The sequence below is a fragment of the Ailuropoda melanoleuca genome, chromosome 10, assembly GCF_002007445.2.
Source record: "Ailuropoda melanoleuca isolate Jingjing chromosome 10, ASM200744v2, whole genome shotgun sequence".
Classification (NCBI taxonomy): Eukaryota; Metazoa; Chordata; class Mammalia; order Carnivora; family Ursidae; genus Ailuropoda; species Ailuropoda melanoleuca.
Genome location: NC_048227.1, coordinates 72,470,249 through 72,482,727, shown reverse-complemented (window position 1 = coordinate 72,482,727; position 12,479 = coordinate 72,470,249). Strand labels below are relative to the sequence as shown.

General features: G+C 44.6%; 1 protein-coding gene across 7 annotated transcripts in view; it reads right to left on the bottom strand.

Annotated features, from left to right (window-relative positions):
• Window positions 1–10,581, bottom strand: part of TPD52L1 (TPD52 like 1) — a 93,005-nt gene extending 82,424 nt beyond the window's left edge. For 3 of the 7 annotated variants that reach the window (XM_019795142.2, XM_011219604.3, XM_019795141.2), the window contains exon 1: window positions 10,332–10,581. Coding sequence is in view for 6 of the 7 variants with exons in the window: in XM_011219604.3 (XP_011217906.1) it covers window positions 10,332–10,350 (19 nt within the window). In the remaining variant the exon portion in view is untranslated. The remainder of the gene's footprint in view (window positions 1–10,331) is intronic. The other 4 variants (XM_011219602.3, XM_019795144.2, XM_019795145.2 and 1 more) reach the window with 4 other exon arrangements.
• Between the last annotated feature and the right edge of the window lie 1,898 nt (window positions 10,582–12,479).

The following is a 12,479-nucleotide window of genomic DNA, read 5'->3' as shown; positions in this document are numbered from 1 at the left end:
AACTCTAAATTCACAAAATGTGGCATAAAGCCAAATATAAATGGGTTTTTACCCTTATTAAAAAGGAGACAACAGGCCCAAATGAAGTCACTTTTGCTAAGCCCCACATAAGCAAGTCAAGACTTAATACCGAACGTAACGGCAGTCTCAGCCTCTTCCAGCAATGAAACAGTGAGTCTGGAGTCAGAGGTTAGCACGAGTGGGGTAAACCACCTGATGGACCTCTTCCAACCCCCACGGATGGGGAAGGTGACCTTGCCTGAAACAAATCACTCTTTGCTAGAAATTTCCTTTTTCCTTCCCATCCCCTTTTGTCTATAAAAGCCTTCTATTTTATACAGCTCCTCAGAGCCCCTCTCTGCTTGCTAACTAGGATACTGCCCAATTCATGCATTGTTGAAAAGAGCCAATTAGATCTTCAAATTTACTCAGTTGAGTTTTGTTTTTATAATAGCCTCCATTAGCAAAGGTCTTCAAAACTTATATCAGCATCTAATTGTAAGATTTGGGATAATGATGTGGAGAACAAAGGCAAAAAGAAAAAAAATTAAATTTTCTTACAACTTACAGCCCACTGACAAGTACTTAAGGCAGGCAGAGTGACCTTCCTCCCCGAACTTAAGTGCCTCAAGGTTCATACCTTGCTAGAGGTAAAAGACAACCTTAGCTTGACATCAGCCTGACCTCCAAGATCCTGGAAGTCTTCTTTAACATATGAAAATCCCTTTGGAAACTTCCTTTATCTCTACTCCCCCACCCTTCCCAAGACAGAAGTTAGCAATCACCTTGCAAGCATATGGTCCACTGATACACATCTGAAGGGTCTCACGACCACGAGTTTACTAGACAGTAGTAAATGACCCCTCAAAGTTTTGGAAACCCTGCTTCCAAATTCCTTCAAGACTCACACTATCCCTAACCCCCTCCCAACTTGAAAGTATATAATCAGCCACTCTTCACAACCCCAGCCATCAACTATTTGCTCAGAACTCTTCAATGAAGGAAGGAGCAACCCCATAACATAACTGATGGGGAGAACAAAGGCAAACAACTTGCAGCCCACTGATAAACACGTGAGACGGGCTGAGTGACAGTCCTCATGGAACTCACGGCTGCCTTAATGTTTTCACTAGGGACTGAAAGTAACCTCCTCTTGACAACAGCCAGACTTCCAGGATCCTAGAATTCTTCTTTAACATAGAGAAATCCCTTTAGAGATGTATGTGATCTCTACCCACCCCCCCAACTTTAAATCATATAATCATTCACTGCTCACAATCACAGTGCAGCACTTTCTGCCCACGTCTTGTCCCCGCGCTAGAGCACTTTTTTGCACCATAAAACGTCTGAAGAATTCTTTCTTGACCATTGTGCTCAAGGACCCTGCACCAATAACCAAAAGAATTTAAGCAGGGGAGGGGCGGACAATACTGCGCCTCCAATACTTTTCAAAGGTATATCTGAATCTCTTTCCAGATGTGTGTTGCATCTGTTTAGTTACCCAATCCACCTCACCTTTTTTTTTTTTTCTATACAATACTTGCTTTTTAAATGTATTAGATTGTGTATCAGTAAACACAAGGCCTTCCTCTCTGGTGGATGCCGATGCAATTTCTGGCCAGAGGGCCCAAGCTCTTCTCCAAGGTGCAAAAGAACCTATCAAGTGCCAGGAAGGAACCATCTACCTTCTGGCTGGTGGATACTCCCCTCACACCTTCTGCATGCAGATTTCTCAAAATAGCAAGATCACATTTCAAAAAATTTCTGAATGTGTGTTCTTATTTCCACACATTTTCAAAATTGTCCCAGTGGAAAAAATGCAAGTCTTAATCCCCATGATATGCTTCCTTCTTTCAGGGACAGTGTCCATGAGAGCAGGCTCTGGGAACATGTGGAGCGAGCATCTCATAAATGACTGGAACCCTGCCTGGTACACAGGAAGCCCACAATAAAGAAGTATTTTCCTTGCCAGTAATGCGGTCGTTGGACTGGGGGAAATGCAAGAAGCGATGAGTACTTGTAAGAGCCTCCCAATCTTTTGAAATAAACTTTGCAGGAAACATGGGTATGTTGAAACTTCCAGGTGCGGCCCTGGGATATAAAAAATGGAATAACAGGAGCCAAGACTGCACTTTCCTCCCGGCCTGCCCCGATGCTTTTAAGTGAGGGAACCCATCTTTCCATGATGCCTTCATGTAGAAATGAATCCACCTTGGAAGCCAAAATGCTGGAAAGTTAGACAATTTTCTCTTTAGCTCTCATTATTGCTACTTTCAGCTCATTAGTGTGCAGGGGGGTAGGAATCAGAGAAAAAACAAATATCCAACAGCTCGAGTCAGAAATCAAGAGATTTGAAGAGATCCCCTGCCACCACACAAGCTTTATCTTTTGAATGAATCCCCTAGGCTCCTATGACCCTTCACAAGGCTCTTGCCAGTGATTGACAAAAGAAATGTCTAATTATAAGAAAAATGTGTTCTGAAATTTTCAAGGGGCTGGAGGATTCTATACTTTAAATACACATCAGGAAAGTGTAATGTGTAAGGTACAAATAACCACAGATAAGTTTGGAGATGAGACGTCACATGCACATACATTTTCAGCGCCTGGTACCTTATCTGGCTGTAGCACAAATAGCAAAGTGCCAGATTTTTGTCTTTTGAGATGGAAGCAATATGCTGGTGATGAAAAGGGTATTCTTGAAGATTTGTGGTTGTATTTTGGGAATTTCGTCTCCTCTGCATCAAAATGCAACACTTATAAACGACTCACGCTGTGAGAAACTATTTAAAATGTATCCTTCCTTGAGGACCCAAAGCTTTCTTTTTAGGCAACTCAAATTCATTTAAAATGTTCTGCTGCCTTCCCTGGTGCATTAAGGATGACTCGTAATCTAATACATATATTTTAAATAAATTGCGCAGCATCTCTTAATATCCACTGAAAGGTAAAACGACAGGCTTGAAAATCCAGTTTGGGATCATCCTTTCTGTGTTCTTCACTGCATCCTTTCTCAGTAAACTGAAGGGGTAGCTTCACGGTGTTGGGAACAACTCAGACCTGCAGTAGTAGTGAACATGTATGTATATGGAGAGCAAGCCAAGGGGACAGCTGAGGCTGATGCCCTCTTTTATGCCACTTTAGACCACAAAAATTTAACACAGAAATTGCTACAGTAGCTTAAGGACAAATCCACTGACTATTCATTTTTTCCACTAGGTACCTTGTTAAAGTAGGTATTGTGCTAAGATGCTTGGGAGACAGCCAAATAAATAAAACATATTCACGTTAACAAGTAATTTTAATACTCAGGAGACTATAAAGATCTTTCCTTTTTGGGTACTCCTTGAGATTAGTCCTTTCAGCCAGCATTCCGCTTTCAGGAAACAAGCATGCAGATCCAAATGTCTCCTATTTATTCCACAGTCCTGAGATTACAGGTATGAAGGAACACCAAGTGCAATAACATATCTGGACCATTCCACATTTCAACTGGCTTGTCTTTGCAATTCTATACTGGTTCTAAGAATCACATGGCTTGTGACTTACTGAATTCATCTTGCAAACAGAACTAAAACAGCAGAAGCACCCTCCCACCCCCCCACTCCACCCCATCCCATAACGTCGGGATCACGCTCTGAGCCGAAGGCAAACGCTTAACCGCTGTGCCACCCAGGCGCCCCTATAGAGCTTATTCTTGCAGACCGCAGGAATTCTGGTCAAATTCTTTCAGACCTAAACCCTGCCCATATGTGGGATGGGCAGTGCAATTAAGTACTGCCCTTTTAAAACCCCCTTGACCGTATGAATATAAAGCAAAGTCTGTTATTTGTAACTCCGCACACTGACTGCTTATGCATACCAATGTAAAGGGATGGTACAGAACAGTAATTAAAATCCCAATGTATGAAGTCAAACTTCCCGATTTCAAATCCGGCTCTAACACACCCAAGCTGTAGGAGTTGGAGAAAGTTGGGAATCACTCTGTCATTCAGTGTCCTCATTTGTAAAATGAAAATAACATTACCTTCCTCAGGATTTCATTTTACTTATTAAACACCACAACTCTGTGGTGTATAACATGGCATCTGGCATTTTAAAAAACAACTAAAGTAGTATTGTTATTGTCACCCTCACTGTGATTTAGTTCTAACCAGCACTCTAGTATTCAAAAACTTCCATTGGGATGGAAATATGTAATCTCATCAGTTCTGTGTGCATTACCCATGGGGATGGTTCTTCTTAGCGATCCTCGCTGGAAAGATGACTCATGTCAAATTCATCTTCATCTTCTGCTGGCATATGCTGTCCCGCACATGACTGTGGGGCAAGTGCAGGGGTGAAGTGGTGAAGCTTAGACTCTGGACTCAGGCAGACCTGCAGTTAACTTCTTAATTTTTCTGACCTTCAGTTTCTGTGTCTACAAAATGAGTTAAAAATAATGGTATCTGGGCGCCTGGGTGGCTCAGTCAGTTAAGCATCTGCCTTCAGCCTAGGTCATGATCCCAGAAGCCTGGGATTGAGTCCTGCATCAAGCTCCCTGCTCAGTGGAAAGCTGCTTCTCCCTCTCCCTCTGCCCCTGCACCCCCACATGTGCGCACGCACGCACAGGTGCTCTCTCTCTCTCAAATAAATAAATAAAATCTTTAAAAAAATGTAATGGTATCCATCCCATAGTGTTACTGTAAGAATTCAATAAGATAATGCATGAAAGTTCTTGGTATATGCCATGAAAGACAACAGCCAACATTTATACAGTGTTTACCATGTGCCGGGAACTGTTTTAAAGCATTTTGCGGGTATTCACTCCTTAAATCCTCAATACAATCCTACGATACAGGTACTATTACTATTCTTACTTTATGTATGGGAACATCAAGGCCCAGAGAGATCAAGTAACTTGTCCAGGATCATATTAATGGTAAGTGAGAATGATAATTAAAATTCAGGCAGTTTGCTTGGATTCTGGAATCGGAAGCACTCTCCCGTTGCCTCTCGGTAGTAAGTGCTTGCTGGGTATTTGCTATTACTACAGTAATCGATAAATACTTGTTGAAATATGTAACAGATCAATATGTGCCAAAGCACGTAATTTTGATTTACGGTATCTTGCTAAGCACCAAATCTTGTCACAGGCCACAAAAATGGGCTCTCTTGCTTCCAAGTTTTTGGAAGCAACTTCTCAGATTCTGCCCCAAGTATTAAGAAAACAAGAAGTGTATTTGGGCAGACAATTCAAAACAGGCTCCAAAATACTAGAATACCTATCATTTGTATGATTCGATTTTGTAAGAATTTTAATTAAAATAAGAGGATAAGATTTGCTGCGAACAACTGACTTTAATTATGGATACAATAGTACCTATTTTAAAACGTTTGGAGGGAAAATAAAACTACAGGAGGTAGCTTTGAAGGCAGTGAGAACACTCTTAATAAAAAAATTTTAAAAACCATGAATCAAAATATGTAACACCTACCTCCCATAGTTTGAGGTTTATGATTATAGTCCCTGAAATACAGAAAACAAATCTTTTCCTTGAGTAATCTGATCTCTACAATATAAAAGACTTAACCTGTTGCTATTTGGCATGGAGAAGAGGGATTATTTTATTGTTTTCTAACAAAATAACATACTTTGTTTACAAAGCAAGACTTCGTTTTCCATGCAATATTAAGAAAAAGGATATAATTGTATTCCGTTTTCCACAGCTTCATTTCTGGCTTTATTTTCTGTTCTGATCCTTGTTTATTTTCATTCACCTGTTTCTAATTTTTTTTTTAAAGATTTTATTTATTTGACAAAGATAGAGACAGCCAGCGAGAGAGGGAACACAAGCAGGGGGAGTGGGAGAGGAAGAAGCAGGGCTCATAGCAGGAGCCTGATGTGGGGCTCGATCCCATAATGCCGGGATCACGCCCTGAGCCGAAGGCAGACGCTTAACCTTAACCGCTGTGCCACCCAGGCGCCCCCACCTGTTTCTAATTTACATTATCTTGCTGTGTTTTTTATACACGTCTAACCTGCCGTAAGTTCTTCTTGGAACAAGATGGGTATAAATAAATGTCCCATGAACAAAGTATAATTATAATGGAGGTTATACATGACATTTTCGCTTTAATGGAATTTGGAAACAGGTAAGATTAATCTGACATTTACAACTTTATGTCATTTATAGATTTCTGAGAATCCTCCTGAGTAGACTGTCTGAATATAAAAAATAGTTACGGTAGTAGGCTGAATAATGACCCCCAAATGAATACACCCCAAAATGTCCCAATCCTTGGGATCATCCTTTCTGTGCTTTTCACTGCATCGTTCCTCAGTAAACTGAAGAGGTGGCTGTAAATGTTACTTTATATGGGAAAGGGGTCTTTGCAGATGTGATTATTTAAGGAACTTGGGATATGGAGATTATCCTGGATTATTCAGATGAGCTCTAAATGAAATCACATGCATTCTTCTAAAAGAGGAGAGATCTGACAGAGAAGGCAATGTGACCGCCAAGGCACAGACTGCAGTGATGTGGCCAAGGAGTGCCAGCAGCCTCCAGAAGCCGAAAGAGGCAAGGAATCAATTCTTAGAGCCTCCAGGGGAGCAAAGCCCTGCGGACAGCTCAACTGTGGTCCCGCCATAGTGATTCTGGACTTCCAGCCTTCTGAACTGTGTGGATACATTTCTATTGTTTTAAGCCACTAAATTTGTAGTAATTTGCTACAGCAGTCATAGGAAACTAATACAATTATTTTATTAATATTATTATTATTATTATTTGGGGGGAGGGGGGAGAAGGGGCAGAGGGAGAGAATCTGATGCAGGCTCTGCGCAAAGCATGGAGCCCTCCTCTGGCTCCATCTCCAACCCTGAGATCATGACCTGAGCTGAAATCAAGAGTCGGAGGCTAATGCAACTGAGTCACCCAGGTGCCCCGAAACTAACACAATTATTCATCCAAATATATACAAGTGTTAAGTGGAGAGAAAATTTTCCTTTCAACATTAAAGACACTAAGAAAGACAAAAACAAAGTTATTTCCTAGAGTAATGAAATCTTGAAAGGTAGTTTAAAAAGATCAGGAATTTTTATTTCAAAGGACTGCCATATGTTTCAGGAAAATGCTACATTCCTAACCAAAGTGTCTCTCTAATATATCAATTTTATTAATGCAAAATTCTCTAGTACAGGAAAGCATCTGGGAATGTTGGCCTCCGGTGGGCTTGTCATTCCACACTGTTCTCCAGATCCTTCCCATGGAATCATTCTGTGCATAATCCCACTTCTAGGTTTTCTGTTCTGTCGGCTTCCCAGAACGTCTTATTTTGCTGGAAGTGATCTATTATTTTGTAAACTCAAGGAATATATTTGCAGAATTTCACTTATGGAAAAGTGTCAAAAAGACCCTGCTGCTGAGTGTCCTGAGCTAGGCATACAAACCATGCTTCAGCACCTGGAGGTCTTACGGAAAGCACCCGGGAACATCCCAGCAGCACTGCCTACTTGAGCTCACTCAATTTTGCCTGTTTCTAGATCAAGGGGGAACAAGACAAGCCATCCCCTCTCGAGATCATTCTAAAATAAACTGTGCTGATGATAGAAACTTGCACTTAGGAAACCACAGGAGTCTCTTAGACTCTAAGAGGCAATTCATTTGTCCAAAAACATGTATCAAGTGGTAAGAAGATTTTCCTATTCACCTTAACTATAAACATTTCGTGAAAAGTTTTCTTAAAGAATTTAATAAGCCTGCTGCTTAAATGACCCAAGAAAGTCTGAAAATGAAGAACTCCAAGTACTGGGAAAATGAGGATTTAAGAGGCAAATATCATCCATCTGGTTGTAAAAGTATAGAGTCACCCTTGATACCATCATCCTATATACCCATTCCAAAGTTAGCTGATTTTTCTTCCCAAGTAGTTCTTCAATCTGTTCATTTCTCTCCTCCGGGCTGACCAACCCCCTAGTCCAAATCTCCCCAGGACAACTTCACTTGCCCTTGAACTTGGGTTCCCCACCCACTCAGATTTCATCCACTCAGAAGGGGGACAGAAGCGTGGCAAAGGGGGGAGGGGGGGATAAACGGGGACTTAAGTTTTCTTTTTCCTCTAAAAGTGGGAGGCCTTAAGTGGGGACGGGCACCCCCACTGCATGCGCTCCGCTACTCAGCGCCTACTTGATGTTACAAGGAATTCTCATGTTCTGCTTGTTTCCTTTCTGGAGAACGGGAATGAGAACACCTCCTCATGGGACTGCTGTGAAGAAGTGAGTCAACAAGTGGAAAGCACAAACAGAAACAGGGACACAATAAACAATCTTCACTATTTTGATTATCACCTACTAGGCCAGACTTTCAGGCCCTCACTGGCGCTACGTGGCCCTCTCTTATATCATCAACATCACTGCGATTTTACACTTTATTTATCAATAACTATCAAATTAATGTCTGTTACTTCCTCTACAATAAATGTCATGAAGCCAAAATCAAGTCTGTGTTTGCTCCCCCTAGCACAGTATTTGGCAAAAGGAAAGCACTGGAGGGGCGCCTGGGTGGCACAGCGGTTAAGGTTAAGCGTCTGCCTTCGGCTCAGGGCGTGATCCCGGCATTATGGGATCGAGCCCCACATCAGGCTCCTCTGCTATGAGCCTGCTTCTTCTTCTCCCACTCCCCCTGGTTGTGTTCCCTCTCGCTGGCTGTCTCTATCTCTGTCAAATAAATAAAAATAAAATCTTAAAAAAAAAAAAAAAAAAAGGAAAGCACTGGAATATTTGTTAAGTCAATCTTGCAAGTAAGGCAAACCAGTGACCGCGGTGGTGGCTCCAACCTGGAGTTTAGATGTCTTCAGAAGTCAGATGAGTCTTGTTCTCCCATCTCAATGAATAATCAGTTCATTCGGGATTACTTGGGAAGCTTTCAAATATACCCATGTCCAGGCCCCAGAGATTCTAATTTGATTGATCTGGGATTGGTCAGTATTTAACACTCTGCAAATAATTCTAGTCTGCAAGGCAGGTTGGAAAGCTCCAGTGCTGTTCCCACCTGCTTCAGGTCAGGAGCGAAGGCCTCCAATCCAATGTTGAATTGGATCAACAGCCCCCACCCTTGGCTGAATTCTCCTCTCTTATTTAGATAATAGGGAATAAAAAAATCCTGGAAGCAGCAGCTTTATGGGCAGGATCTTGGCTGATGGAACAAACCAGGATGGTTCGTACTGTTCAGACAACTGTAATCCTGGCAGCAGAACTGCTGGGTGGCTCCAGCCCAGTAACAAGCACCCACCAAACAGCTCTCATTCAGAAAAGGGTCTTGAACCTCTTCCTACCTTTATTTTGTTTGTTTGCTTTTAATGGGCATTTATTTATTTTAAAAGCCATCGCTGAATTTCTTGCAGTGTGGAAGAAAGGTAGTGATGATTGTCTTACAGGCTGAAGAGGGCTGAAGAGGGCTTAACTCCTTTTCCCATCCCTTCTTGGCGTCGTTCCCAATTTAGACTCCACAGTCACAGTCCTTCCTACCAGCCCCCAGCTCCACATCCGCCCACCTCTGCTCCCTTCTTCATGTACTCCCGTTCTCGCACAGTTCCATACGGATTCCCTACCCCTGGTCCGAGTGTGACCCCAACACATGAGGTTGCCCTCGGTGACGCCGCCGCCGAGGGCTCCTACAGCTGGTGACCCCGGTGGCGAGGAGCGGGGCGGCCAGATCGCGGCAGGGGACCCTGCGCGCCCTGCCCGGGGGAGGCAGAGGTCGCTCCCCGACCTGGGAAACCGGGACACACGCGTCAATCGCTTAGAGATCCCCGGGCGGGTAACGCTCTCCGGCCTCGGAAGGCAAGTCCCCGCGGGACAAGCCCCCGGCGCCGCTGGGAGACCCGGGTCTCCGCGGAGCCAGCACCCCCGCGCGCGCCGCCCAGCCCGAACTTGGGACGGGACGCGAGCCCACAGCTAAGGCCTAGAGGAGCCGCGCTCCCTCCCTGTTCTCCCAGGGGTGCGGAGAACGCCTCGCGGATTCCGGACCCTGCACAACAAGTCCTTCGGGTACCCGCGAGGTTGAGAAAGCGCGGGGCGGGGGCGACTGGCTGGGAAAAGAAGTCGCGCACTCTGTGGGCGCATTTCCTGCGGAGAGACCTCCCCACTTAGCATCTCCACTGGCCCCAGCCTCACAGCAAATCCTGAGTTTGGGGAGCAGGGATTATCCCGCAGGCGCGGGTAGGAGCGGAGTTGCGGCCATGGGCAGATGGTACCCATCCGCTCCGTCCGGAGCAAAGTTACGTGGTGCTGGGAAAGCGCCTCTTTGCGCTCCAGGACGCGACCCTCAGGGCGATCGGCGATCTCTCACCTTGTGCCTGCGCCTCCATGGTGGCCGACTTCGGACTCCGCGCGGCGGGGCTCCCAGGCGCTTCCAGAGAAGCAGGCGGCGGTGCCCGAGCTCTCAACGCAGCTGGCCCCGCCGTCCGCGCCCGCCCTCCCCCTGCGCACTTGTTGCGAACGCTGCGTGGACGGGGTGGGGGACCGCGGGCCGCCTGCGCTGCCGCTGCCGCTGCGGTGAGCTCCGCGGCGTCCAGTCTACCTGGCCCGGACCACGCGGTGAAGGAGCCCGCCGCTGGGCGCCACCTGCCGGCCGCTCTGCGCATGGCGCCCAGGGCGCCCACTCCTGGCTCAGGGAGTGCAAGGACTCAGGCCCTGCAAATGCCTGACTTGGCGGAGGTGGGCCCTCCAGCCCGGTGGCCCGGAGCAAATCCCCAGAGAGAGAAGAGGGAGGGAGGATTTGCAATACTGAACCATAGTTCCCGGTGGAATTGCGGAGTTGGGACCCTGTGACCCTCTGCACTCAACACTTTTTATCAAATGACCAATATATAACCTTGTTTTATGTGGGTTTCTGTTTAAAGAGACCTCATTTATGTATTGTGGACTCCTGAACTTTGAGCTCAGAGCCATCACCATTAAAGCTGTCACCTGAGGGAAACCTACTAAGTTTATTTAACTGAACAATATTTCACGGGAGCCATTTTAAGTAGCAACATCAGCCCCCTCCCTCCAAAAGCACAAACATGGCGTATCTGTAGTCTGTGAAAAGGGCACTTGTTTGCAGTCTGAGAGTTGAAACCAGGTAGACGTTAGCCTTGTCTGACATCAGCTGCAAAGGAATGCTTGCCTGCCGGCCCAAGTTTTCTGGGGTTCTGCCCAAGTCTGGAATGACCGTGAAAGCCCTGCATTGATTTTGCTGTCACTAATAAATTTTAATAATGCGGCAAATTCACAGATATGGAGTCCTCAAATCATAAGCGACAACTGTGGGTATATTTTCTAATTTGGAACCCATAAGCCATTTATGTAGGTTGATGAAGCAGTCACATTTTCAGAGAAAAGACTAGAACTGACAGTTTTGTTCCAAGCCTGCCCTGGCAGTGTGACTAGAAAGCATAGCAGAAAAGAAAAATCAGCTCACGGGGCACCTGGGTGGCTCAGTTCTTAAGCGCCTGCCTTCAGCTCAGGTCATGCTCCCAGGGTCCTGGGATCCAGCCCCCTGCCCGGCATCAGGCTCTCTGCTCAGGGAGAAGCCTGCTTCTCCCTTTCACACTCCCCTTGCTTGTGTTCCCTCTCTTGCTGTCTCTCTCTGTCAAATAAATAAATAAAATCTTTAAAAAAAGAAAGAAAAAGAAAAACCAGCTCATGTCTCACCTTTTCATGTCTTTAGTCCTTACACGTCTCTGTCTCTTCACATCTACACAATCTCCATCTATAAACTGAGAGATAGTATTTATTTACATTTGCTCTTGAATGGTCTGCCATTACTTTTTTCAGTTTCTTTTTTTTTTCTTCCTTAAATAGATGTTAAAGTCTGTCAGGGTCAAGTATGTTTCCTGTATCAACTCCCCCACCTCCAACCATCTCTTGCCAAAAAGCCTTATACAAATTTATAGCTCAAAAAAATCTAAAGATTTACTCGGAGGCTCAGGAAGTTAAGCATCTGACTCTTGATTCCAGCTCAGGTCATGATCTCAGGGTCGTGAGATTGAGGCCTGAGTGGGTTCTGTGCTTAGTGTGGAGTCTACGTGAGATCCTCTCTCTCTCCCTCTGCCCCTCCCCCCTTGCTCTCTTTCTCCCTCTCTCACTCTCTCTAAGAAAAAAAAAATTACTGAATAAGCAACTAACCAGTAGGTTCTATTTCATCCGTGCTCAAGTTAACTGTCAAAGTACAGATTAATCAACATTAATAGAGTCTTATATTTTCGTTTGAAAAAAGGTATACCCATGATTTTCATGGCCCATGTATAAACATGTCAGTGCTTTTTGTTATGTTAAAATGCCCTGATTTGTATTTATTGACATAAAAATTGCTCTACAGAACAACAAGCACCGGGCTTTTATGTGGCTTCTGGTGATAGTGACCGTGGATACACCAAGTAATGAATCAGCATCACTGATTAAATAAATAATCACTTTCAGAGTCTGTCCAGTTGTTTTGGTCCTCTCTACCCTG